The sequence below is a fragment of the Falco rusticolus genome, chromosome 9, assembly GCF_015220075.1.
Source record: "Falco rusticolus isolate bFalRus1 chromosome 9, bFalRus1.pri, whole genome shotgun sequence".
Taxonomy (NCBI): domain Eukaryota; kingdom Metazoa; phylum Chordata; class Aves; order Falconiformes; family Falconidae; genus Falco; species Falco rusticolus.
The window spans coordinates 45,308,547-45,335,625 of NC_051195.1; the positions used below are offsets into that span (position 1 = coordinate 45,308,547).

Consider the following 27,079-nt stretch of genomic DNA (forward strand, 5'->3'; position numbering starts at 1 on the left):
TTTGCGAGCCCCTGACACAACTCGCTGCAGGAAGGGTTTAACCGCAGCCACCTTACAGAAAAGATTAGCGATTTAGGAGTCCCTCAGCCTCGCTGGAACAAAAAATCCTGAATTCTGCGCTGTGACGGTCGCTCTGCAGATGCCAGAGTACTGCAGGGTGGGAGTATAGCTGGGGTTTAACTTCCTGGTAGGAGAAAATCAAGCATCAGCTGGCGCTGGGTGATGCATGCAGGATGGGAGAAGGTAAAAGAGATGAGTATTTGTCTGTGAAGTGGACTATGTGCTCTGCTGAAATTGTATCTCAATTTCCTCTAATTGGTAATAGGAAAAGAGATTATATTTATGAGATTTGTGGGCTGTTATTTGTCAGATGGGCTTGTTGTACTGCAGTAAGGTGGAAGATCCTCTGGGCTGTGGTGGAGCAGGCACTGCAGACAGCCTAGAAGTGCTGGGACTAAGGACTTCAAGTAGAGCAAATCTAGATGCACTCCTTGCTGCCTTGCTCTCTCCAGTTTTATTCCATGAATCTGAAGCACACTGAGAGAATGTGAAATGTGTTCCTTTGCCTTTCTCTTCCTGTTCCCAGTCCTACTCAGCCTAAGGGGGGACTCCCTCTCCTCCAGCCGCTCTGCTGGTGATGGTCAGGAGATGTTACCAGATGAGAAATCCTTTCCTGCTCTCTGACATTTCCTTTGTTTCCTCTGTGTCTCGCAAGCAGTGGCTCATTTCTGGGGTGCTGGAGAGGTTCACCAAGTGAGGCTGTCTCCTGTGCTGCAGTGCACCAGCATACATCAGCTTGAGTGACCCAGCTCACATGAAAGCCGGGCGCTCAATCTGCACGTGCTCAATCCCTCTGCCAAGTCATGCATACAGCAACAGCTAAATTCCTTCCTGAACAGAGGTTTCCATTAACCTCCATCCAAAGGATGGCAGGTCCCAGCCTGTGAGTTTCTCCATGTGTGACGCCTGAACAGCAGGCGCAGCGAGACAACATTAGACCAAGACAGCCAACATTTTGAAAAGTGCTTCTGAAGGATGTTGTGATGTGAACCTGTGGGCAGATTATCCCAAATTCCTGAAATGCAGCCCTACTCGGCATCCCCATGACATGCCCCAAATTTCAGCTGCAACTGAAACATTCTTCTGGTTCAAGCCAGCGCTCTCCTGCAGCCAGAGCATGCAAAGCAATGGCTCTGGACCTGGCCGCCAGGCTGCTGCTCTGTGCAGACAGACCCCTGGGCTCTGTCTCCTCTGCCAGCATGTATTTACCCAGGTTAGATGATGTGGAACGACACCAGTAGCAGAAGCCCCTGCTTGGTATAACCCATGGCCTGGTGACAGGGCAGCAGCTCCTGGGTGGTGACAGCTCCCAGTTCAGGTCTCTTTGGGCAGAGCAGGGAGTGCTCGTGTCCTGGTTGGAGAAAGATAAACAGGGGCACTCTGCTTCCCTGGTTTTGTGAATCTTTACACAATTCAACCTGAATCTGAGTTTTGAGATGACCATGGAATGTGCTTTTTGGAGCAGAAGTTCCTAATTTTTTCCCCCCGGCTTTAATTCTGTGATCACATTTCCCAGATGTTGGCAGATAGAAGAGCTGACATGCAGTTACAGTACTGGAGAGATTTTAAAAGGTCCAGGAGCCAGCCGGTGTTTTTGGAGAGGAACTGCTGTTCCCTGGGGTTGGTTGCACAGGCTAGAGCTTGCCCTCTTTGGGGCTGTGCTGGGGGAAGAGGGATGGATAATATTGGGGCCCTGTTTGCAGCAGGTGGATAAGCTTGGTGTTACTGTTGCTGGGGCTGCTCAGCTCTGAGATCTCTTGGCTGAGAGGAAAGGGCGTTTGCAGAACGGGAAGGTGGTGGACCTGATGTCTGCTTGCCAGAGCGGTGTTTGCACCGGGAGCTCCGTGCCTGGCTAGTCTCAGGGCTGGGGATTCCTGTAAAGGCTGTTTTCTGATGAGCCACTTAAGGACAACCTGCTGGCCTGCAAAATCAAACCAAGCCCTGTGTCCTTTCTGGCTGCTCCAAAGTGGGTGGAAAAGGCTCTTCTGGCTGGCTTTTCCTCCTGGAGGCTTAGCATCCTTCAGGCTGTGCCACGATGCAGTCCTCTTGTGGCATCACTTTTCCATTTTTTCACTCCTTAGCAGCAGCTTCTGAGTGCAACAGGTTCTGATGGGCCTGGGGTGAGTTGGAGCACCACGAAGCAGCAGGTCCACTTTGCTGTCTTGGTGCCTCTCCTGATCCATAGGTGTCTGCAGGACAATGAAAACCCATTTCCTAAGAGCCAGCCCTTGGTGTCACAAGGAAGGATGGGCACATCTATCTTTTACTTTCATCTGTAGAGCCTCTCTGGCCCAAAACCAAGCCACACAGCAACGAGCCCTGCTTTTCTGCAGAGACAGCTGGGCCCTGCAAACAGCAGCTCCATGCACATCATCTGCTTAAGCACCTATGAGATCCTGTCACCTTTTGGTCATCCCAGCTTTCAATAGGGCCTCTGCTGTTGCTGCCAGCATTTGTTTTTTGGGCACCACCAGTGTGTCTGGCAGTCCAAAAAGCACAGGAAGAGACATGGTCCCCTGCACCCCCCCTTCCCCACACAGCTTAGCACGGCAGCAAACTGAACTTTCTCATCAGACCTAGCTCTGTGGGTCATCAAATAACCAGCCAGCAGTTGCCCGTGTTTTTTGCACAGGATATTCCCAGGGCTTGCTGTTTCGCCGGTGGAAGGTTTGCTCTGCGATTTAAAGCTATTGTAGTCTGGAGCCTGTTTCCGAGGTACTTCCCCTCTGGGATCTCTGCTGGGTTTGGCTACGGACCAACGCTCTGAACGTTCGAGGCCAGGGGCTGGGCAGAGCTGAGCTGGGCTGCGAGCCCTGTCCCTGAACCACTTTGCCATAAACCCTGAAGAGGAGCGGAGCCTGGGGAAAGAAGAAGTGTGTTCCCCTGATCTGTGGGGGAAAACGTCCACCCAAGGACCTGACCAGCCTCTATCTGCTAGCACAGCTGCGGGAGGCAGCAATGAGAACAGCCCCAGGCTGGGCTGGTCCCTGAGTTCAAGGCACTGGAGGTGTCAGGCTGAGTCTGGCTCGTTGTTCTTGCATCTTGGCTTTGCAGTGTCACATAGAGCCACCCTTGTGTGCCAGGTGCTGTTGTGCTGGGTCCTGCGTGGAGGGGCATGTCTTGGTGCGTAGGGTCTGGGGGTGTTCTCTGGGAGGTCATCAGCTGATCTACGGGCTACAGAGCCAACAGTTCCTTTTTGGCTGGTGTCTGCTGGGCTGACCAGGAGCTCTGCTTGGCCAGACCCCTTGCCTGTCATCTCCCCATGCTCCTGGATGCAGTGGGGCTGGGTCTCAGCTTAGGGGAGCATCTGCAGGGGTGAGCTTTTCCCATGGAGCAGAAGAAACCTCTTCCTGTGATAATCCCTGGCTGTAACAGGGCCCATTTGGGGCTTGTGTTGGCTAGTCTGGGTCCTCCTCTGTGATACATGCTCTGCATTTCTCTCTTACTCTCCCACGGGCAGCAGTGGCCTGGGGTCCTGGTGCTGGTGCAGGGGCCGGTGCTGCCCTGGAGCCATGGGCTCACGGGTGGCTCCCGTGCCAGCCAGCACACAACACCTGCAATAACATGTTTTTCAAAAATGCTGGGGTGCAGGCAGTCAGAAAGCAACTGGCAGCCACTTCAGTCGCTCGCTTTATCTGGTCGCAAACGCCCCCTTCACGCCATCTGCATCCTCCTTTCCCAGCACTGTGAGATTAAACCCTGTTTTCTCTTTGTAAATATTGGCAGGCAAAGCGGCAGCCTCCCTGAATGAAAACAATAGCGGGGAGGCCGGTTCCCAGAGCGAGCCCTGGGCCAGGCGGCGTGCGCAGGGCATGGCTGAGCCCCGATGGTGGCCGACCTCCTTGCCCTGGCCTCCCCGGTGCATGGGAGTGCTGAGCTGGGCAGCTCGGCCCCCCGGCAGGGGCTGGGCTCCGGGGACACGTGCCGCTGGTAGAGCTTTGTCCTATATAACCATCGGTCCTTCACGTGTCTGCCCTCCGTCTGGCTGGATCCCAAAGGACTTTGCAAGCAGGAGCCTGTGCTTTAGAGGCAGCTGGGGGTGCTCAGCCCCTGCGGGTTGGGCTGCCTCTTTCCCCGACACAGTTGAACATTACTGGGGGGAGCAGGTTGATGGAAGAGGGAGAAACAGAGCCTTTCCCTTGGGAAATGTGCATTGGAGAGGTTAAATATCACTTTGAAGGAATAAAGTGCTGCAGTCTCGCTGCTGTGGCACAGAAATGATAGTAAAATACGTACAGATTGGATAAATACAATTTGGCAGTTAGTGTCCCCCCTCTGCCTTGCCCACAATATCCAGGACATGCATCGGGGCTGTTGAATTTCTCCTCTGACTTTTGGACCAGAGGGCAATCTCCTTTCCTGGCTTTAATATTCCCAGGCGGCTGGGGCTGGGGAGTCTTTCCAGCTCGCTGAGGCTGAGCGGGAGGGAGAGGGACACGTTGCTCTCAGGAGCCAGTGTGGGCTGAGCATCACTCTATGCTAAATTCAATCAAAGAGATGGGGACTGTAATTGAATCAGCAAGGGGCTGCAGAGCAGGGGTAGGTGAGCGGTGCATCCATCACAAGCAAGGGGATATGAGATGTCCTTGGAACTGCTTTAAGCCTCGTGCTGGAGGAATTGCAGAAGCTCGGTAGGGACGGGAGTGTGCAGTATTTGCAGCATCAATGTGGGCGCTGGACTCCTTGCAGCTGCGCTAATGTCTTTTAGGCTTTGCTGAGTCCTTGCCGTCATTCACTTCTGGCCCCAAGTGCAGGGCAGGGAAATGCCAGTCTGGATTTCCAGCTCAGTGGATTGGTACCCATCCTCTCCTCTGAACGCAGGAACGATTAGGTACTTTCCTAGGGACTGGTGGATATCACAGAAGTACAGCCTAGTGATCTGCTAGCATGGGACTGGGAAAGATTGAGACGTCTGGGATGGGAAAGAGCACTGGGATGCTCAGAGCATCACTGCAACTCAGGATCTGGGGGACAAGGGGGAGCCTCACCCCCTTTGTGTCCCTGAATCACAAACCTCTATTCCATTTTGGTAGTGCTCAGTAAGCCCGAGCATGTATTTTTGATGTTTAAGCCTGTTTCTGTTGTAAGAATAAATATGTGGTGATGTCCAGACATAAGAAAGATCAAATCTTCTCTTTCCTATAAGTCTTCTTGGAGGGGCAAAGGACTGACCTAGAGATCTCTGTTTTCTAGAGGTGAAGTGGGAGATTGGTTTATTTACTGCTTTAGTAGGGATTTTGGATTAAACGTGAATGAATTAGCATCGAATGAAAACAGTGTTTAAATGGTGTGACTAAAAAGCTTTTCCTTTTCTGGTTGTGTTGTGTCTCTGGAGTCACAAAGCTGCAAGTTCCTTAGTTCTTTCTGACCTTTCTGGGAAAAACAGGCTGTTGGAGACCTGCCCTTCTGGAAGGAAATCCTAGGGGGAAATGAAAGACCTTTTTTATGCCCTTTAGTGGAAGGCTCTTTTTTCTTTCTTTACGGTTCTGTCCTAAAGTTCTGGGGTTTTTTTCTTTCTTTCTTTTTTTTTTTTTTTTTTCTTCCCCTTTTCATATCTGGCCTCAGAAGGAGATAATCCAGCCATGGGCGTTTCTGGACCCTTTTTAAAGTGAAACCTGCAAAACTCCAGTGGGCAGCAAATGTTACTAATACTTAATTTTTAGCACAAGAGATTTAAACTGCATTTAAGGGCTGGGAGACACTTGCTGAGTGAAATCAGTTAGAAGGTTTCTTAAATAAGTGGGATTTGGCCCGAAGAAAATGTGTCCAAAAGAAACAGGTCCATATCAAAAAGGGTGTGTGCAGGGAAGAGGCTAGGGTGCGAGGGGAGGTGGGCTCAGGTGGGATGAATGCCCATCATTTCTCTTAATTCCTTTCTCACTGCACATTGCTCACAGACAGTGCATGACTGGAGCTGGAGCATCATCCTCAAAACAACCCCTGATGTATGCTCTAAGTAAGGAGCAGAGCAGGCGAGGCTGCTCTGGGGCTTCTCCTGGAGTCTGTCTTCCTCCCAGCCCCGCCCAGCCTAAAGGTGCTTGTTTTCATCAGTTCATGCTACGGCGCCTCATTGATGTTTGCATACAGCAAAGCTCAATTTCCACTCTCTAAATTAGCTTGACAGACACGTTTCCACTGTGGTGGCACAGGGTGCGGAATTGCTGGTGCTCTGCCCGTGCCTTACCACTCTGCTCCTGCTTATTAAAGCAAAAGTCTGCTGCTCTGCACCATAGCAGCCTTTAACCCTCTCTCTGGAGGAGATGCCACTGTCAAGCTGATTTCCCATCTATTTTGCTTTCTCGTGCCCAGAGCTCAGGTCACCAGTGCGAGCTCTCCTGTTTTATATATATATATACTACACAGCTTGTTGGAAGCAAGTAGTTTGCAAACAAAGCCAGGGCCTGCGACACACAGCTAATGACCTTCTCTCTGCCTGTGTTTCCTTTACGTCAGAAGTCGGAGTGCTTATTAAGTTTGGAGGCTTACTCCCAGGAGCAGAAGAAGAGGATCTGCTGGTGTCTGGCTGAGAACATCACCAAGCAGCAACATCCGGCATCAGCTCCTACAGAGAACAAGGTAAGAGACCCATGCGGGAGCTCAAAAACCCTTCTCTGAGCATTGCGGGGCTCTGCCTGTGGTGGGGATTTTGCTCCAGTGACACTCCTGCCAGGCGAGCTGCTCTGGAGGCTGGTTTTTTGTGAGGTGAGGAGCAAGTTTGCATTCAGGCACTGCTGCATCCGAAGCTTCCTGCCCTGCTCGGGGAAACAATTACTGCATTTGCATCCACTGACTCGAGTGGAGGCAGACTCTGAGTCTGACACCTCCCAGCATCTGTATTTGGACAGCTGAGGCCATGCAACTCCTGCCTCAAGAGCTCGGTGCTAGGGCAGGACTGAATGCGGAGGGAGAGGTTCAGGCCATGATCTCTGGGTCCTGATTAAAGGGCTGAGGTCATGGGAGTAGCGGTGTAGAGATTTGCCCCTTCTGTGCACTCAGATGGGCTCAAGCATTTGATCTGGACCCCGCAGATGGCCTCAAAGCACAGAAAGGTCATTTGATGAGTGTTGTTTTTCATACCTAGCAAGGCAGCACCAGCACTTTTCCCACACTGAAGAACTTCAGCCTGGCCTGACAGCATTGTCTTAGCAGCATTGGCAAGAGAGATGTGTGTGGAGCGGGTTTGAAGCACTGTCGGGCATGCCTGACCTGCGGGGATGCAGTTAACACCTCCTGCCTGCCTTTGGGGCTGGGGCTGCCACACCATGGAGTTGTCTGGGACAGTGGCAATTTCTGCTGGAGTCGTCTCATCCCCTGTGGATTGGGTTTGGACCGTCAGTGGGTGACCTGCTGCTCAGGAGAAGAGAAACGCACTGTGCTGAGTGTTTAAAGAGCTTTAAGTGAGGCAGACAGGGATCTCGAGGGTAAAACCACCTGGATAACTCCCCTTGCTGGTGTGTGGTGGTGGAGCGGCTCCTGCCCCACGTCAACATGTGGATACAGCTTTGGTGTGTGGTCCAGTCTGGCTTAAAGGCAGGTGACACTCTCACTGAATGTGCAGGCAAAACCAGGAGCAGGTGACTACGCTGCTGCCTGGATCTGGAGGCAGAGTGACGTGGCTTTTGCTCTGCAGCGTCCCAAACTGGGTCAGCACAAACATCTCCACAGGAGACACAGCCTCCAGATTCCTTTTCCTGCACGTTTCAGATGTACTAAAATAGCAACAACATACAAAGCCTGAGAACCTAGTTACCAACCAAACCGCTAGAAATGCAAATAGCCCAGGGCAGCTAATTCAAAGAGGTGACAAGGCTCTTGTTGTCCTGTGGTACGTCTTGCTGGCATGACCCAGTGCCTGGGCAGGGGGTCCCAGGCAGCTTGGCATGGGGGCGATGCGCATGATGGTTCTGCTGCTGGGGGCTTGGCATGGCTCTGCTCTTGGCTGGCTGCCACCCAGCCACGGGCTGGGGGATCCTCTGGGGTGAAGCTGTGCAGGAACATGTTCAAATGTGGGCATCTCAAATAGATCCTCAAAGCGGGGATCTTGGCGGCTCTCCATCATGACACGTGCTCTGGGACTTTGGGTGATATTGCTGTTTGCCCTCCCCGCCCCAGACTCTGTGTTCACGGCAAGGTGTGGGATTTTGGCATTCTGCTAGACGTAGAAGTCCTGTGGCTCAAAGCAAAGCCCTGGAGAGTGTCTGCTCCCCATGTTATGGAAGGAGCCTGGCTATGAGTAGGTGAAAAAATACTCTAGCAGACAACACAAACCTTTCTAAGGCTTTTCTGTGCCTCAGGAGCCCAGAGGGTGCTCCTTGGGTGCAGTGGAGTGACAGCACGGGTCCTCCAGGGTTTGTGACTAGGGTGTTTTGTCTTGGCTTGCCAAAGCTGATGGAAATCTCACTGGTGGGATATGGGGCCAGGAGGGAGAAAAGGAGCATGAGAGCAGCCACCAGGCAACTAATTTAGTTTGTAGCACCATTTCCTATCCCAGCAAGGTATAAAATGACCAGGATGCAATTTTAAAGCAAACGTGATTCTGAAATGCAAGAAGGAACAGCGTAGGGAAGGGAGAGCAGCCAGGTGTGAGGCTGCAGCTCCAGAGCGGACAGGTGAGGATGCAAGCTCAGAGCAGAGTGGGCAGCTGCACCAGTGAGGCCAGGCTGGAGACAGAAGCCTGACATGGGTGAGCTGGAGCTGGGGCTGCTATAACCAGTCTGCACGGCAGCTGGTTAGTCAGGGCAGATGTCTCTGGGGATGCCAGTGCAGCAGGGGGCAGGAGCTGGGAAAATCAGTTGCTTTTTGGAAGGGAGAAGTGATCCATTAGCTTTGCTTGTTGCTTACAAGTCATTTGATGCTAGGGCTATTTAAGGAAACAGAACAGTGTCTGTGCTCTCTGCACAGGCAAATGAAGCTGAAAAGACCAGCCTTGGCATGGTTAATTTCAGCTCCAAGCAGGAACCTGATTTGCAAAGCCTTTAAAACTGCTCCAGCTTGGCAAGTGGCAGCACATCTCTCTTCGGCCAGAGCCCAGCTGAGGGTATCTGGCTTTGCTGTGTGACAGGAGCGAAGGGCCAGCACAGCCTCAGTGCCAGGCAGAGATGCACCATGTGCCAGCTGTGCACTGGAGCTGCAAAAAGGGACACTGTCTGAGCAGCAGGCAGCTCCTCAGCAGCCTCTGTGGCTGCCGTGCCAGAGTGTGAGCTGGGAACAGCTCTCCCTGCAACATGTTAATACTGCTGTTAATGCTGTCCCTCAGTCTTTCCCCGAACAGACAGATGCAGTGGGGCAGAGGATCCCCAGAAGGATGGGTGCATCTGGAGAGGAGGGGCTGGACTGGCCAAACTGATGGAGAAAAGTTGCGTGGTGCCAACTTTTTGGAGCTGTGGGAAATCAGACAAATTTTGGGGTGGTACCTCTTGTTTCTCAAGGTCCCCTGAGCCATCCCCAGGCAGGGCAGCACTAAGGGCAGGAGTGTCCTTCTGGCTCAGGGACATGGCTCTGCAGAGCTGCCACTGCCTCCAGCAACGTTTCCTGGGAGGATGGTGTCAAGCCTGGAGGATGCACGCTCTCTGGGGCCCATGTTGTCACACTGCTGCTTTCAGAGCAGCTGGTTTTAGAGCAAAGCTGCTAGTTTCTGGGACAGACAAGCATATGGTACATGCTGCATCCACTTCTGGAGATGAAGGGAGAGATATCCATGAAGGATACAGCTGTGATGGTCCAGCCATGCTCCCAATGAGCTTTTCCTGACAGAGTCGGTGCAGGAGGAGCTCTGGGAATAACTGTGGCTGGCGGTGTGGTCCAGCTTGCTTGACATGATGGAAGTGGGGCTCCAGTGGCTTTTCTGCTGCCACTATAAGACCTGGCTGAACTTCACTAAGTGATGAACCTGTCCTGCCAGCTGCAGCAGGTCTCAGGGGTTGTTCTGTGGATATTTCCTCCCTCTGCAGAACCTTCCCCACTCTTGTCCTCAGGTTTGGGTCTGCCTTGAGAGGCTGTTCCCTGCCCCTTGGCTGTACTGAGCAAGGATCTGTAAAACACATCACCAGGGTGACCCAGCTCAGTGACAAACGTCGCTAAACGGGGAGGCGTGGAGCCTGGAAGTGGGCTGGGGCTGGTGAGGAATCACAGCAGCGGCAATGTGATTATAGTGAGAGCAGCTTTATGAATTAATCGGGTTAGTGAGGCTGCCTCCTTGGGCCAAGTAATGACCATCTGTGCAGAGCATGGTTTTTAACCTTGCATTGCTGCACTGGTCCTGTTTCTAGCCTGGCCCTGCGATGAATTGCATTAACGCTATTGAAGAGATGGCAAACTGCAGAGCAGGGGCAAGGATGAGGCACCAGGGGCTGGAGCTGCTCCAGCTGGTTTGGCTGCCAAGGAAAAGATTAGTGGCACAACACCCTGCTTGTAACAAACCTGCTATGACCATCTGATTCTCACTGCTTGTTTCTTTGTGTCTTCCACACTCAGAACGGCTGATTACTCTTCCCTCTGACTCCGTGACCTGAGATTACCTCGGAGATGATGGCTGGCTGTATCTGAAAGATGTAGATTATCCTTAAGCTAAATAATTATGGACACTTGGTGGTGTGGACTTTGGGCCATGGGAGTCCAGGATGGGTGCTCCCCTTGTTTCCCAAGGGAGGTGGTGGATCCTCAGCACTTTTCAAAGCCCGGCCACCAGTCTCTCTGCCATGGCTGCTGACGGTGTGAGCAGGCGTGGACTGATCCTGCACCCTGGCCCTTCCTGGCAGCGCTGGCTCCGGTGCTGGGAATGAGCCGCTGGGAGGGACTGGCTGGCCCCTTCCTGGCCGTTCCTCTGGTCAGGAAGGGCAGGGCTGTTTCTCTCACTATTTACAGCGCACTTGACAAGTGCAAGTAAATGTGCTGTCAACAAAAGCAAACAGTGTGTAATCGAGGGATGATTGAAACCAGGGCCGAAGCGGTGGTGCGGGGAGGGCTCTGCGGAGGAACTGCAGGCAGAGGGGCGGCCACACTCCCCCCGGGCACTGGCCTGGGCACCTGCAGTGTGGGGAAGGTTGAGCGTGGGTGATCCCTCTCCTGTCCCATGCCCTGCCTCCTCTTCCTCGCCCTGAGCACCCTGCTGTGCCCCAGGCACCCACCCTGCTGCGCACCCGTGTCCCTCTGCAATCACTGTTCCCTGCAGGGCACCTCGCTGCCTTCAGCAACACCCTTTCTCTTTACACTGGGTTGTCTCCTTTGGATGGTGGCAACATACATGCTCGTGCTGGCACAGCCAAGGGGCTGCTGGCATTGGCTGGCTGTGACAAGCACCTGGGGACAAGGTGCTTGTGACGAGGCTGGGGACAAGTGGGGTGGATCTCTGTCTGTCTGACTGGGGTGCTTCACTCAGTGGCAGTGTAGTCAGAGTGTGTTTGACTGTTTGATGGGGAAGGAGGGAAGAAATTTGCTCCTTCTTGCTTTGTTTTAGGTCCAAAGTCCTTCCATTTTGGGCTGGCAACCTGCTGCCCCGTCAGTGCCAGCTCTGCTCCAGAGGGTCCTGCTCACCTGCTGCTGTGGAGCAGACAGGACAGGGCATGGTTAAGGGTGCAGGAAACCTGGACCTCCATCAGAGCCTACTTTTCTTCCATGGTGCCAACACGAGAGGCGGGGCAGGGCTAAGCACATCACACCAGCACCTGGAGGGCCAACCTGACCCTGGCCACACACCCTCCCAGCGCCTTGCTCATGCTCTCAGGGTGCTCAAACGGAGGAGAAAATGGTGAGGTTTATTCTGCCCCAATAGGGTTAAAGCATCAGCTGGCAGTATTTATGAGCCAGGTTACAAAAGTAAAGCAAATAAGTGTGTTGTTCCATGCCGGCGAGCACAGTCCAGCTCTTACCCTGGGCTGGAAAAACTTGTTTCTGAGGGCAGCCAAAGGCTGCTTCAGTAATGCTGTGAATTCGGGAGCTGTGGGACTGGAGATGCTGTCCCTTTGGGGATGAGGCTCCTGCTCAGCTCTGTCGGCTTAAATATCTGGAGGAAACTGTCCCTGCCAGAGGTTCCCATGATATCAGAGTGAATGGGACCTTTGAATCCATGTCGGCGAGCTCAGAGCATGGTGGTATGTGGGTCTCTCCCTGGACGCTCAACGGGCTGAGAAAAGGATAGTGTGTTGACTTTAACTCAGCTGGGACAGGAGTTGAAGAGATAGCAGTAGGTGTGAAGCAGGCTGCAAACATAAAAGAAGTTGATACAGTTTGTGCTACCCCAGACTGACCGATCCTGAGCTGTATTCTTGCTGGGTGTGTAGCCCTTTTTCACAGGAACAAGTCCCACATGCAACCAGGGCATCAAAGACTGTGTGTGTGTATTTTACAGTTCCCTTCAAAGCGTGTCTCAAATGTCCCTTTATAAATTAAAGGACTCTATGCAGTAGCCTGACTGCCAATTCCCTGCGGTGCAGGTGAGCCTGGATGAGTGCTGAGGGGTCCTGGGGCTGATCTTTCACCCTGCCAGTCCCCTCTTGCACATCAGTTGGCTTGCAGTCCTAAGCACAGGGACACAGCACAAAGCCTGGGGAGGCGAGGGTTCGCCTGGCATTTGTGTGGGGCTGGATGGGATGCTGGGTTGGGGTACTGGGCTTTTTAGCATCTCCCCTGGCACTGAGCCCTGGCTCCATCAAGCTCAGTTTCCAGCCCTGCTGGGTCTTGATGCTGGCTCAGGTGGACTGGAGGTGCTGGGGGCTGCCAGCCCTGGAGAGCCGCTCACTTGGCCCCAGTGCTGCTGGCTCCCAGGCTCCCGAGGCACGTGTGTACCGGGAGCGAGCAGGGAGGGACAGTGGAGCAGATGGGCCAGCTGAGAGCCACAGCTCCAGTTTTATTTGTCCATTTGCCTAGCTGAACTCCAAAGCCATTAGGAAAGCAGACCTTTCCCCTCCGGCAAACACTAGCTCCTGTTTCTCAGGCACTGTGTGATGTTCTCCCGGCCACATCCACTGACACCAGTGATCTTTCCTGCATCCATCCCGAGCAGAAAGGCACAGTGGGGTAGCAGGGGTGCGAGCAGCCACTGACACTTTTATCACAGCCAGAGACATTTTTAAACCCTTGAAGATGTTTCTTGTGAATCCCAGAAGGGCTGGTAAGAGCAAGCATGCTGACATGAGCAGCGCTGGCAGCCCAGGGGGGGTGAGTGGTGTTGAGATCACCTGCACAGGGTGGCCAAAGGCACAGACGAAGTGGTTTAAGCCAGCGCTGCTATGATTTAATGAAGGCGCTGGAAGTGCTTTGGCGCAGCGCTGCCTGCGAAGGGGAGACACTGCCCGTGCCAAGCAGGGCTGGCCCTGTCTGCTTAGCTGGAGCGCTCCTCTCCCATGCCCAAATAACTACTGTTTTGGGTACCTGCCGATGCTCTTCCCTTCTGGCGTGGTGGAGGGCTGTGCGCATGTGGTTGGGCAAGACTCTGAAGCCAAGCTCAAGTAATTGATTGCAAAAGTTACTCGAACCCTGATATCTTTGCAAAGCCAAAGGATGTGTTTGAAATGCCGGGGAGCTCTGGGTGGTGGTGCCCAGAGTGGTGTGGGGTTGGGATGGTTTCATCCTGTCCCCGTGGGGTCCCCTGGCCCTCCACGAGGCTTGGCATCCTGCCCTGTAACAAGCACTTTCCTGATGGAGTGACATGGCATGATTGCAGGAGGGTTACGTTTGGCTTTGGAGTCGCTGGTGGTGTTTTTGGTACTGTTTGGGACTCCTCTGTTCTGTGTGTGACTGGCCATGGCCCTGTTGGTGCCAGTTGCAGGCAGAGCTGCTCTGCCACGTCCTGTTCTCTCAGGGGTTGTTTCCTTACTGTGATCTGTGCCGGCAGCAGCGATTGATTCCAGCACCGACATCATGGTCCTGTTATAAGTGATTTTGGGATGAGTCTTTCCCAATGGCTCTGCGGTGAATGAATGCATCAGCTCAGGATCCTGCTATCACCTCCCTCATTCTGCACAGTGGAGAGTGCTCTGCCCCTGCTGATAACACTGCAGAGAGATTCCCCTGCTGATCAGCCTTGTGCCACCCTGGCAGGGAAAGGATGCTGAGGGTTGTGGGCTGAATGCCAATGACAGGATCCCCGCCTTCCTCCCCCTTTCCCACCTCTCTGCTTTTTTTACTGCCGGGGATATTTATGCCCTAGACGTTATCTCACTAGCCTCCAGCACCAAGTCCCACCGCACTCACCCTGCGGAGGCAGGTTACCTCGGTCAATGAGGCTGCAGGCCGTAGCTAGTGCCCAGCTTGGGCAAACTGGTGCTGTATCGTCAAAATGACAGACATGGTGCGGTGTGTGTGTGCAGGTTTGGATGGCGGCTGGGCTCATTCCTGTCTGAAAGGGGCCAGGGACCCCAGGCTGGGGGTGCTCTGAGGCTCAGGGGCAGCTGGGCACCTACAGTGTGGTGACATCCCTGGGCTGTGTGCCCATGTCCCACAGCCCTGCAGCCAGCCAAGTGGCCTTATGAAGGAATCAGGCACAAAACCCATCAGGCCCAGCTCCCTTTGATCGTGCAGGCAGGATAGGTGCTGACCACAGCTGCTGGAGTGGCTGTGCCACGTTGCTGCTGTCGGTGATGGCATCGTGTAGCTGAGTTCAGCTCCATGTTCGGTGAGATTTTATATTTCCTGTACCACTGCAAAGCTGTGGCTACCTGCAAGGTGAAGGAGGCAGCACATTTCCCCTGCTCCACCCCAGAAATATCCATGAGCCTGCAGCTGGCTGGGAGCAGGGGGACATGTGTGTGCCTGAAGTCTGTGCTGGAGAAGAGCCAAGCACAGGCTGGGACCGTGGCAGTGAGACCCATCAGTAAATGATGGCCATGGTGCAGATAACTACTGGCAAATGGCTGTGGCAGCAGCTGTGCGCACACACGCCACTGCGCTCTCCCTGTAGCCATCAGGGCAACTTGCCTGTCTTGGTCAACAAAATGTAATACCAGGAGGAGAAGCATCCAGCCAAGGCAGTCGGGTCCCCAGCTGGTGTGTATGGGGGTGTCAGGAGAGGGCACTGGCCTTTGCAGGAGAGAAGGGCAGATGGTCATGCGTGGGCTGACCCCTGGATGGGGACCGTACTCTAGGTAGGTAGATGCTCCCTATTCCTGCCCATTAGGGTAGAGCCGCTCATAGGGGATTGCAGTGCAGAGGGCAGAGCGCCACGCTGCAGAGCATCTCCCACTTCTTTTCCAGAAAAAGTAGTTTGGGAAAAAATCCAACTGCGAACCTGCAGCAGAGTTTGATTTAACAGGAAGCATCAGAATCGGTCTGTGGCTTGGTGTCACTCGGGGGCAGGAGAAGGGGAGCTGCAACAGCAAATGTGCTGGGTTTCGGTGTGATACATAACTCTTCCTGAAGGCAGAGCGGTTGTCCACATTTATCAGCAGGTAATAGTACCTCCAGAGATTGCTAGCGGAGCTGTAAATAGCACGAGGGGGACGCGGGAGTGGTGTCTGGGAGAGTCTGGGGCGGCTTCAGCTGCCGCTTGAAACGGACATTAATAACTGCAGAGGCAGAGCCAGGCACTGCGCTCGCATCTGCTCAGCCGTGGCTGCGGGCACATGTCGGGGCTGGGGCTGCCGGAGGAGATGCCGCTTGCTTGGCCCCTGCAGCTGGGATGCAACTGGGAGCCCACATTTGGTAGGTTTTGCTTTCAAAGCTGTACCCTTCGCTGGGCAGGATCCGGCCACAGGTTGAGGAAGCAGCACGGTGCCTTCGGGAACACTGATGTCCTTTTAAATGAAAGGCATCTGCTCAGCTCCCTGTGCCGGTCCCCTTGCACCCCTGCGCTGGGCTGTGCCTGCTGCCTCCTGGGGAACCTGTGGCTCCTGCCTGGCTTCATTGCTGCCAGGCTGGGCTTGAAGGGTTGGTAACGGAGAGCATCCAGGGGGAGTGAAGGGGCATTTGTAGCGATGGGGACTTTTTGGGGTTCCCTTGCAAGTCTGGCTCTGTGTACGGCTGTGCCATCCGCGCTGGCTGGCTCTCACTGCCGGAGCAGCATTTCAGGGGGCTGAGAACGTGGGCTTTCTGCTCCAGGACTTTCACAGCTGCCCTCCATTTACTGGCATTTTGGCTGCCCTCCGTTTACTGGTACTGGGGACCAGCCAGCAGCTTCAGCCCTTACCACTGAAATCCAGGCTGTGTGTGTTGGTAGCCGTGGTGGGTATGGAGGGCAGCGGCCAGGGGACAGGTTGGGGTCCAGAGCTGGGACAGCCGGGGCAGCTGCGGTTCAGGACTGGCAGCTCGGTGCTGCGGTGGTAGCAAGTCTCGGCTAACTCCAGCTGCTTGGCTAAAGTGTGCGGGGGGGGGGTGGGGTGGGGGGGTGGAGGGGCAGGGTTGTCCTAGGTTGTTTGCTGACACTTTTGGCAGGTGGTCGCACCAAAACATGGGGTGCAAGCTATGTGTTGGGCTAGCTCTGGACAAGGCTGTTGCCCCCAGTTAAGCGCTGGCTCCTGTTCACCACTGTGTTGCAGGCAGCAGAGCAGCTCTGGGGAGAGGCGCAGTGTGGGCACTGCAGCATCAGGGCTGGGCGCTACCCCGGTCAGGCCCCCTTTGCAGAGCCATCAGTTGGGGGTGACAGTAACGGGGTAGTGGGATTAGTGCAGACAGCTGATACGGGATCATTTCCTCAAGGCAGAGGACGACTTCTCCTTCCAGGGCTCAGAGATGTTTCCAGTACAGGTTTTTTTTGGGTGGTATGAAGTTTTACACCCCCACAGGTGTCTCACTGGAGGCATATATCCACCCTTGCCACCCTGCTCCAATGCATTGTTGGATCTTGCTGTTTGGGTTTATACATCTGCACTTGCATTTGCTGTTACACTAATTGCTTGTATCAATTATTCATCGATTCAGTAATGAAGCAGGGAATGGGTAGAAAACCCTGCTGTGCAATGAGCCCTGGGCTCCAGCCAGCCCCACAGAGCCACCACAGCTCAAGGAGGGCAAGGAGCGGAGCTGCTCGGGGATGGTCCTTGTGAACACTTTCAAAATGACTCCCACGAAAATTTTCTCAAGTTTTGATAGTTCTGCTTTGTGTTTCTGGCTATATTTTCTTCCTCTCAGCCCGATCCTCTGTGCTTTCTTAGTGGCCACTTTTTAAGCCTCAAGGTGACCACCATCCATAGTTTCATTTATGTGAAATTTAGCATTTCACAGGACAAGTTAGAAGTTCCTGATCTGATGGATCTAGGCACAGTTTGTCCCATGCTAAGAACCAAAACTGTAATTTTTTTCTTCCACTTCAGGAAAACCCTACTTTGAAAACACTGATGTTTCCCTGAGTGATGTAGATGCTGTTTATCCCTGCATCCCGTCTACCCTGGGGAGGGTGTTATCTCTGCACAGGGAACACACTGCCAGTAGTGAAGCTGGCTGCATCCTCCCCGAAATCCCCCTGGAAAGGGACTTGCACTCATTCCCATGGAGTTAGATGCTTTTGGGGACAGGTAAGGCACCTTTGAGCAAAGGTAGATTTAAGGGCAGCCGGAGCCAGAGAGGTTCCTCCATTGGGATGCACGGAGGATGTGGCTGCTGTGGTCTGGGAGAGCCCATGAGAGCAGTATCCAGCAGTATCTCGAGAGGTCCATTAACCCCTCCTGGGATGAGTGTGCAGTCGGAGCAGCGTGTCCTTCACTCTCCTGCTCATCTTGAAGTCCAACAGTCTGTTACCTGCAGGGACTTTCTTGCTTTTGCCAATCCCTGATTTTGGCTCAGGAGCTGCCTGGGTAGCAGGGCAGATCTCCCAGGCACATTTAGACTCCTCTTCACCAGTGTTAACGCAAGAGAAAGATGTGCATTGTAAAACCTGAGCATCCACATCGGGAGCCAGGTAAAGGCTGAATTGAATTTTCTTGTGTCCAGGTGTTACCTGAGCCACAGTGGCTCCGTGACTGCGAGGAGCAGAAATAGCGAAATGAGAAACTGAGAGCCTCAAAAAAATCCCTGACCTCCCAGAGCTGGGGATTTAAGGGAATGCCACAGCTCCCCACACTTCTGGCAGCATGAGAGCTGGCAGCACCAGGGGAGACCAGTGCAGGTGTCAGCCCACAGCTGTGCTGTCTCTGTGGCTGGTGTTTTCCCAGCTGGAAGGTCCCGGCTGCGGGCCACCAGAAAGGGCACGTTATTTAAAGAATTGCTGGAGAAGTTGAGGCCACGCTAACAAACCCACATCTGTTCACTGAAATTTGCTCTGCTGGCAAACACGAATGGTTCTGGTTGCTAGCAGCAACTAGAAGAAAACTGATCAGATTACAGATAGAAGAGCAGAGGGTTTGCAGTACTTCTCCCCTGTCTTGGTTTGAAGAAAACTTTTGACTCAGTGAGTGATGCCCAAAGGCAGAGGGAGTCCAGGCAGCAGGTTACAGGTGCAGACACTGAGGATGCTAGAGCAGGCAGGGCAATGTTTGGCTTTTTTGGGATGTGCTGAGGCTTGTTCAATGGGGAAATCAATATTAGGGACTGTATTGCTGTTGCTCTGATCGCAGACCTTGCATCCTCCCTCCCTAAAACTACCCCTGATGATAGCTATCCTGGGGCTTGGAGGCAGCTCTTTCTTCTGCTTTCCCTTCTCCTGCTTGGGACATGCTGCCTTGGCTGCTTAGTCTGAGAGAGAAACTGAAACAGGGAAGTGTGAGGTCCTCCAGGGATGATGTAGTAAAGCCCCCAGGCCTTCCCAGCTCAGGACAGGGGAACCCCGGTGTTGGGAATGGGAAGACCAACATGTTGAGGGCAGGGAGACCCAGGTGTTGAGGATGGGAAGATGCAGATGCTGAGAACAGGGAAACCTGCATACTGAGGATAGGGACACCCAGATGTTGAGAGCAAGGAGACCCAGATGTTGAGAGCAGTAAGAACAAGGTGTTGAGGATGGAGAGGTCCAGATGTTGGCCGCTGGCTCCTGAGCTACTGCTGCTGGCCAAGGACCCATGCTGCAGCGAGACCATGGGATGCTTTGGATGAGTCGTTGAGGTGGAGGGACAGCACCTCCCTGCTCAGACAGCATCAGCACCGCCTCCATCTGCTGCCTCCTCCAGCAGCCCCTTGGCCACGATGATGGTGAGAAGGACACCTGGTCACATCCCTGTCCTTGCTGGCCCAAGTCAGCTTGGCGCAGTGAGGTGGCCCTTGGCTTCGTGCTGCTGAAGTCCCTGGTGCCTCCAGCAGCGGTCAGGCTTGTTGGCCGGCTGTGATGGCATTACTGCCACTTTCCTTCCCCGTCTTTCCCTCGCCATCAGCTGACATTTAGCAGAGCTCTAATTTCTGTGAGGACGGGATTTCACAGCCCCGGCGATACTTTCAACCCTAGGTGGAAACCTCGCTCGGTGGTGAGGCTGCTGCTCATGCCCTCCCGTGCCACTGAGGAGCAGCGGAGTCTCTGATTGAATTAGCGCGGGGATTTAATTTAATCCCTAAATGACTCTCATTCTAAAGGAGCCTGTTCATTTCCTTCAAGGGCCTTATCTGATGTGGCCAACCAGCAATATTAAGCAGAAGGACTGGGCAGATAGGGAGCTACTGGGGGCGGCGGGGGAAGGGCTTTGCAGGGAGTGAATTGAGGGCTGCGTGGGTTTGCCCTCTAATTATTTCATGAAATAATGATGACAGTGATTGCAATACATATAAGACATAAACAGCATAATTAAAACGCGCACTGGTGCAAATAGCATCCTCGCACGGCAAGCCTGGAAACATTTCCTTTTTACAAGAAATCACCTTTTGGGGAGTGAAACAGCCTCAAGGATGGGGGAAACCAAGCATTTCCTTTGTGCCTCCCACCAAATCCAGCTGTTTCAGGGACGGGGCAGATGGCACAGATGGCTCTGAGGACATGAAGATCTCTGAATTTTAGTTTTCAGGCTCACTGGGGCAGTTCAGGTGAAGTGAAATCCCTGCCTGTGGTGAGCCAGACTGGGAGGGGGCAGAGCAGCTCCTCTCCGTGCTCACAGGTGTAAAGGGGGCCCTTTTGGGTGATAAAAAAGGACAAGGTGCAGGCAGATATGGGTGAGCTCCTCTGCACACTGCCCAGGAGGCAGCTGGCTGTGGCGCTGAAATCAAGCATCTTTTTGGGAATCCGTCCGGCTTGTTGGACCTGCTAGCTCAGACAGGTGCCTGCAGATGCTGCTGGGTACCGCGTGATCTCTGTGCCATCCTCTCTGTGCAGAGCAGATGGTGCCAAAGCTGGGGCTCAAACACCTCCAGGACATTTCCTGGGGCTGACAGCAGCTTTTGGAGCCTGGCATCTGCCTACAGCTCCCTGGTGATAGCCAGTGGCGGGTTATTACCCGCGTGCAGCAGCTCTGCAGGGTAAGGAGGTGTTGAGCAGCAGGTTGGCTGTCCCAGGGGATAGCTTGCAGGGGTCTGTTGTCACGAGCTGGGACCACTGCAGGGATACAGCCTCTGTCTGCTCCGTTGGGTGCCTCTTCCTGCTGGGGTGTGAGGCTGGATGGGCTGATTCCTGTGGCTGCTGCTCTTTGTGAAGCTGAAGTCAGCTTAATTCATACAGGGGTGGTGGTGGTGTTAACTCCAGCTTTCTGGTTGCCATTGGGCTCGTGAAAATGCTTGGATATTAATTGGGGATATGGTGACATTTTTTTCTGGGTGACTTGTTACCCAGGGCTGGTCCTGTATAGTAACCCCTGCCCCAGCTCTGCAGGGTCTGCATAGGTGGAAGCTGCTTCCTGGAGGGAGGATTTTTCTCTCCTTTGGTCCTTCTCCCCTACTGAGCTGTTTTTTGCCCTTTGGCTTAGATGGGCTCCATGCAAAAGGAAAATCACATGGAAAAGAGGACCCAGCTCTGGCAAGGGGGGCTTATTGCAGGCTCCCCCTGCTCATGAAAAAAATGGAGGTTTTTTCCCTTGAATTACTTACTCCTGGCTTTTCCCTTTGAAAGGGCAGAGCTTGCTTGGGTCTTTCCCAGCTGCAGAGGAAAGCTGCAAAAAATAACCCTGAAAGCTTAGAAGACTGAAAGGGGCTGGTAGGAGTAGTTGTGGTTTTGCAGGGCACAGGGGGGTGGCTGTGGGGAGCCCCACGGCTGCGGCACCCAGTCAGGGAGGCTGAGGTGCTCGTGGCTGCAGCCAGGCTCAGCCTGGGCAATCTGCAGATGAGCAGAGCCCAGCGCTTCCCTTCGGCATTTAATAGCGCGGTGCAGGAGGGGCTGGAGCTGCCGGATGAGAGCTGCTGGTTTTCTCTGCTGCCCTGCCAACCCTGGGGAAGATCTCTGCAGGGCTGAGCCCCCCTGGCTGCTCCCAGGGGGACAGTGGAGCCACAGGGGTAAGGATGATGTTACCGGCTCTGCCTCTGCAGCTGGAGCCGAGCCTGTCTGCACCAGCTGTGCTGTGGGGCTGAGCCACCCACCACCGGCCCCCTGGTTTCTCCAAACCCACCGGTGCTGCTGGTGCTGGGGGTGGGAGCTGGGTGGCCTCATCCCACTCCTGCCCTATAGCCACCAGTTTGCTGCTAGTGGGGAAACCTGGTCCTCCAGGAATCAGGACCAGGACTGGGTGCTGTGGGGGTGATGAGCAAACTGCCATCACTGGGAGACATGAGGACAATGCTGTCCCACCCCAGCGGAGCACTGTTAGGGCTGTACAAGTTGGTGCCAGCCTTGTGTTAGGGTTGGGGTGTGGGGGGTTAGGAGTGGAAAGGCTCCCCAGGAAGGTGGCCTGTGAGAGATTTGGGGTTCTTCTGCCTTCATCCTTCTTTATCTTCTCTCTGGGCAGATGCTGGAGACGGACGCTGAGAAGCCTGGGCAGATGCACTCAGAGGACGGGAAGGCAGCAGTAGGTGATGCTGCTCCAGCCGCAGAGGCACCAGCACCGGCTGAGCCCTGGGATACTCTGGGAGCCACCCAGGGTCCTCTGCTGGCCAAAAAGCAGCCAGTGACCACCGAGAAGGGAGAGGAGCAGCCCAGCTCCCTGCCAGCCTTTGTCATCCCTGAGCTGCGACTCGACAGCACCTTCAGCCACAGCGTGGTGGGTATGGCTGGCAGCACCACAGATGGTGAGGATGATGAGGAAGATGATGATGAGGAAGATGAGGATGAGGAGGATGAGGAGGAGGACAGCACTGAGCACTACTTAGAGAGGAACGAGGCAAAGCGCAGCAGCATGATTGAGACATCGGGCTGTCAGCCCGTCTACACGCTGAGCGTGCAGAGCTCCCTGCGGCGCCGGACCCACAGTGAGGGCAGCTTGCTGCAGGAGGCCAAGAGCCACTGCTTCACCTCTGACACCACCCTCAACTGCTCGGACAGCCAGGGCACCAAGGGCCACTGGGCCCTGCCTTCCCCCAGGACCCTCAAGAAAGAGCTCGTCAAAAATGGTGGCTCCATCCATCAGCTCACCCTGCTGTTTTTGGGGCAGAGGAAGGTATGTGAGCCGGCGCTGGTCTGTGGGCATCTGGCTTCTGCTTGGCTGTGGTGTTGGGGGAGCTCCTGGGGTGAAGTTGCCCTGACACGTGGCCCCTCTCTCCATGGCCATGGCAAAGCTGGCACCTGAGGGGCCAGGAAGGTCCTTGCCACTGGCACTGAGCCCTGGGAGATGCTTAGCAGCCAGGGGTTGTCACCCAGAGCCAGTGTGCTGGTGCTGCAAGTGGGCATCTCCCACCAGTGTGTCCAGACCCTGTGGGATGCCATATCCTGGAGAGCTACTGTCTGCTGGATGGGTGGAGGCAGAGGTGCACCCAGGTGTCTGCGCTTGCAAAGAGCTGTTTGCAGCGGCAGGGACAGGAGAAAGCCAGGCTCTAGTGACAAAGAGTCCCCAATGACCTCGGGGATGCCAGGAGCAGTGTGGCTTTCTGCCCTGGCCAGCCTCCTGCAGGGCTCTGACCGTTGCAGAGGGCCTGTCTCAGAAGAAGGTTAAGGTTAGCAGCGATTTCTGACTCTGACATGCAGAAAGGGGGAGCAGTGGGGGGCTGTGCAGCAGGGGCTCTGCGGGGGGCTGGCCTGCGCTCACAAGCCCAGCAGCCTGGGGTGCTCCCCGTGCCCCCCGGCACAGAGCTTGGTTTGGCTGTACTTTAGCAGGAAACAATGTGCCATTGCAAAGGTAGTGCCTGAGCAGTGCTGCTCGCCCCGTCCACCCCTGGTGAAGCCTGGCTGGGTGCTGAGCGCGGCTGCCTGCCTTCCTGTCCTGCGGTGCTGGCCCAGCACCCTGCTCTGCCCGACCAAGCTTGCTCTCTGCCAGTTGCTGTGGGTACTGCTCTACTCAGGGCTGTATTGCTTGGCTTAGGACCTCGTTGCATTGCTCAGGGTCATGTTGCGCAGCTCAGGACCTCGTTGCATGGCTCAGGACCATGTCATGCTGCTCGAGACCACCTTGCAGAGCGCAGGACCACATTACACGCTGCTCCGTGGCCGCTGGCTCCTTGGCAGAGGAGGCTGGTACAGAGCCCTGCATGCCACCAAGCATGGCAGCATGATGGGATTAAACCCATGGTGGGTTCAAGCCTCTTCCTGCCAGACTTCTGCCGCTTGAAAAGCCACCTCTGATGCTGTTCCCTGGAGCATTTCTGGGCTCAGAGTCCCCAGCCGACTGGTCAGAGCCCTTACAAGTCTGACAGGCTGGTCAGATGGGGCTGCTGTGCAGGAGGCTTTGCTGTGCAAACTCTTGTGGAGGCTGATGCCAGCAGTTGTGGGCTGGGGGGTTCAGACCTGCTCCCAGATCCTATCAAGAATGGACACCTGCACAGCCCGGTGCAGATGCAAGGGGGGTGGTGGCTGTGTAAGTGCCTGGTGAGAGTGTCCCGTTAGGGCTGCCAGTGATGAGTCTCCTGGAAAGAAGTTTCACAGTGCCGCTGTGCGTGCAGCCTGGGAGCTGATGGGGGTGAATGTTTTTCAGCAGAGGTAAACTGAGCTCCTCCTGGATTAAACTGCACTGGTGTAGATGAGACTGGGGTTTTTTTGGAGCAGGGACCGGATCGGCCTGTGTTGGCAGCAAGGGCAGCGTGGCTGCTGGACCTCCCGATGCTCCCACTTCCAGCTCTGTCTGGCCGGTGCCTTAACCCCTGCCCCTGTGCCCTCCTGGGGCAGCCCCTGCCTGCTCCCATTGCCCTGCCTCTCTGGCTGCCTGCGGAGGGACCCAGGCTGCCTGGCAGCTGCAGAAGGCAGGGCAGCTGGGCATGGTGCCGGGCCACCACGTGCGTGGTGTTTTGGGCCACTGCCATCCCCCAGCCTACGCTTTGGAGGGACTTTTATTGGGCTGTACCTTTGGACTAGTTTGATGAAACCCTCCCGGATTTCTGGGGCAGGACACTGATGTACAATTCCCCTACGGATCCCCTCCGGCAGCAGCACCAAGCTGCCAAGCACTGATGCTACCTGCACCCAATGGCCCTGGCGGCATCGCCCCAGCATCCATCAGGGTGCTTGTTGCTTTTTTTTCTTCTCTAGGAGCATTTCAGAGGGGCTCATTTCGTTGGCCCTTTTAACACCGTCGTGCCCAGTGTGCCTCCCTGCTCCCCTCCTTCCCTTGGCTGGGCTGGGAGGTGGTTGTTTTAAGAGCATATTGTGACCGGGACTGCTGGGAGTCCTCGGACAAGCTCCGCTGCTGCCTTTTGTCCCCGAGCGCAGCGGAGCCTCTCTGGACAATGGCAGGAAACGTGCTCCGGCTGCGTGTCGCCCCGGCCAGCCCGCCTGCCGGGGCCCTATCTAGCTGGGGAAGGTGCTTTGCAAGGGATGCATTGTTTGGGGCTGATAAACTCCGGAAACCTGGGTGCAGAATGGAAGGAAGTGTCAAAAACCTCGAGCCCAGGTCTGCGGGGCTCTGCAGCGGGTTCCCACGGCACGGCCGCGGGGCGGCGATCCTGGGAAGTGGCCTGCAGCCCCCAGCAGCACCAGGCTGAGCTCGGTGCGTGGTCAAGCTGGCTGTGGGGCTGGCTGCGAGCATCTTCCAGTCTCGTTCAGTAATGGAAGAATTACTAAAGCCCCTGAGCTATGGTGGTCTCAGGGGTCCCCACACCTGGCCCCAGGCTTTGTGGCTCTCAGGCTGCACTGGTGCTGCTCTGAGCTCATGGTGGATCCAAGGTCCCCTTGGTTTGCCCAGGCTGCCCAAGGGAGGTGGTCAGGGAGTGGATCCCCCTGTGTGTTCCTCAAACTTGAAAGCTGCCGTGATATGATTCAGTCATGGCTGAACTGCTCTGACTTTTCCTGCCTGGGGACTGCTGGGGAACCCCTGATTGATTTTGGTTGCCCAGCCTGGTTCTGGGGGGACAAGGTACGCCGCAGGCTGGGGAGGAGTCCCTGTGCCCACTCAAGGCAGCAGGAATAGGAGCAACAGGAATGGGGATGCGGGTGTCCTCCCTGTGGGAGGTACCACTGTCAGTCAGCACCTTGAACCTGGAGGGGTACCTGGGCCACCAGCCGTGCCATCTCCTGAGATGCTCCAGGAAGGTGGCATAGGATGGGTGGGGGGAGTCAGGGTCCCATGCCAGAGCAGGTAGGAGCTTGTCCCATTGCATTGCTGCAGCCAGCCGTGATTGTGGGGAAGGAGCCCTGTGGATGCCATGGCTCTGGGCTGTGTGGGTGCGGGGACCACAGGGGATGCTGGCATTGCTGCTTGGTGACGCTCAGAGTGCCACTGTGGGCAGGCACTGGCATGATGATGCAGACACTGTTTTTCTGTTCCCCCCTAGCTGAGTGGAGCCGACCCTGAATGCAGCTGTGATGAAGGGGATGAGACCTCCCGCAAGAAACGGAGCAGGAACCTGTAAGTGTCACATCGTGGTGGCATCAGAGTGTACCAGGGCTGTTTGCCGTGACCAAGCACCTTGGCTGTACTCTGCTTGTCCAGGCAGCTCTTAGGGTCCCCCTGTCTTGTTCCCCCAAGCTTTTCTGGGAATAAAGCAGCAAAGACACACGTGAACTAAGGTCTCACTTCAGATGGGGAGTCAGGATTTTCAGGAAGGAGGGTGGGAGGTGGGCTGGGGGCTTTGCACAACCCAGCTGGGAGCAGCCCCCTGCTTACCTTGCTTTGACGGATGAGGAGAAGGAGCTGGCTCTTGCTGGTGGTGTGGGGAAAAGGGCTTCCCCAGTGCCAGCAGAGCTCTGCTCCGGAGGTGCTGGGCTCAGGGAGAGGACATGCAAGCCATGAAACACGAGCTGGGGGCCTCCTTCCCACTGGCCCCATGCCGGCAGGAGGGATGGGGAGTTTTCCCACCACGGGACAGGCTCCAGCCCTTTGCAGCATGTTGCAGCATGCGGGCAGCGTGGTGGGAGCACTGAGTGCGGGGACTGCTGAGTGATGCTCGCAGACCCTCTTCCTCTCCCGGTAAGGCTTTGGGGGTGCCAAAAAAGTGGGTCTGGGCAAGGACGAGGCAGCCGTGGCCTTTGCTTCCCATAAGCCCAGCTGCAGCTGCAAGGATGTTTTGGAATGAACCGCCTCCAGTTTTGCACGGCAGGATCCGGCCGGGTGTCAGGGCCACAGGGATGCCCAGGGCTGGCTCTTTCCCCACTCCACGTGGCTCGGGGCAGGTGACAAAGTCACACGTGGTTTGAGCCGCTCAGGGTGTGCGAGGGGCTGAGTGCAGCTACTAAGTGCACAGGCTGGACGGCTTCGCTGCCGGTGTTGCCTGCCAGCGAGCGGCACTGTTGCCCTGCGTGCTTCCTAGCTGCAGCTGGTTATTTTTAGCTCTTTTTGTAAATCCCCCCCCTCCTCTCAACACTTGAAATTAAAATGAATCCCTTGCAGTCTGCAGCAGGGACGTTCCCCCCATCCGCGTGTGCCTGCTGCAGCGCTGAGCCAGGGGAATCGGGCAGGCGGTGGGAGGCTCAGCTCAGCGGGGTCAGGGGCGGTTGCAGAGGGTTTGCTCCTCACCTTGAGGCAGCGGCGGATGCTCTGGGGAGCCTCTTGGCATCGCACGGGCCGGCTATTGGCTGCGCAGCCTGGTTGCCAGCTGTCTGCGGGGAGTATTTATGGTGCAAGTGGCTGGGGTTTGGCACTCGCCTCCCCTCCCGGCACCGGCACGCTCTGCCGGCGCTCCCCGATGTACCGCGCGATGGTGGACTTTTCCGAAAAATACCTGGAAAGGT

General features: G+C 55.3%; 1 protein-coding gene across 5 annotated transcripts in view; it reads left to right on the top strand.

The window, feature by feature from the left end:
* The window catches only part of RGS3 (regulator of G protein signaling 3), an 85,225-nt gene that overhangs the window by 52,487 nt on the left and 5,659 nt on the right, over positions 1-27,079 (top strand). For 4 of the 5 annotated variants that reach the window (XM_037400564.1, XM_037400563.1, XM_037400565.1 and 1 more), the window contains 3 exons: positions 6,514-6,636; positions 21,777-22,424; positions 25,684-25,757. In XM_037400564.1, the coding sequence (XP_037256461.1) occupies positions 6,514-6,636; positions 21,777-22,424; positions 25,684-25,757 (845 nt within the window). The other variant, XM_037400567.1, reaches the window with a different exon arrangement.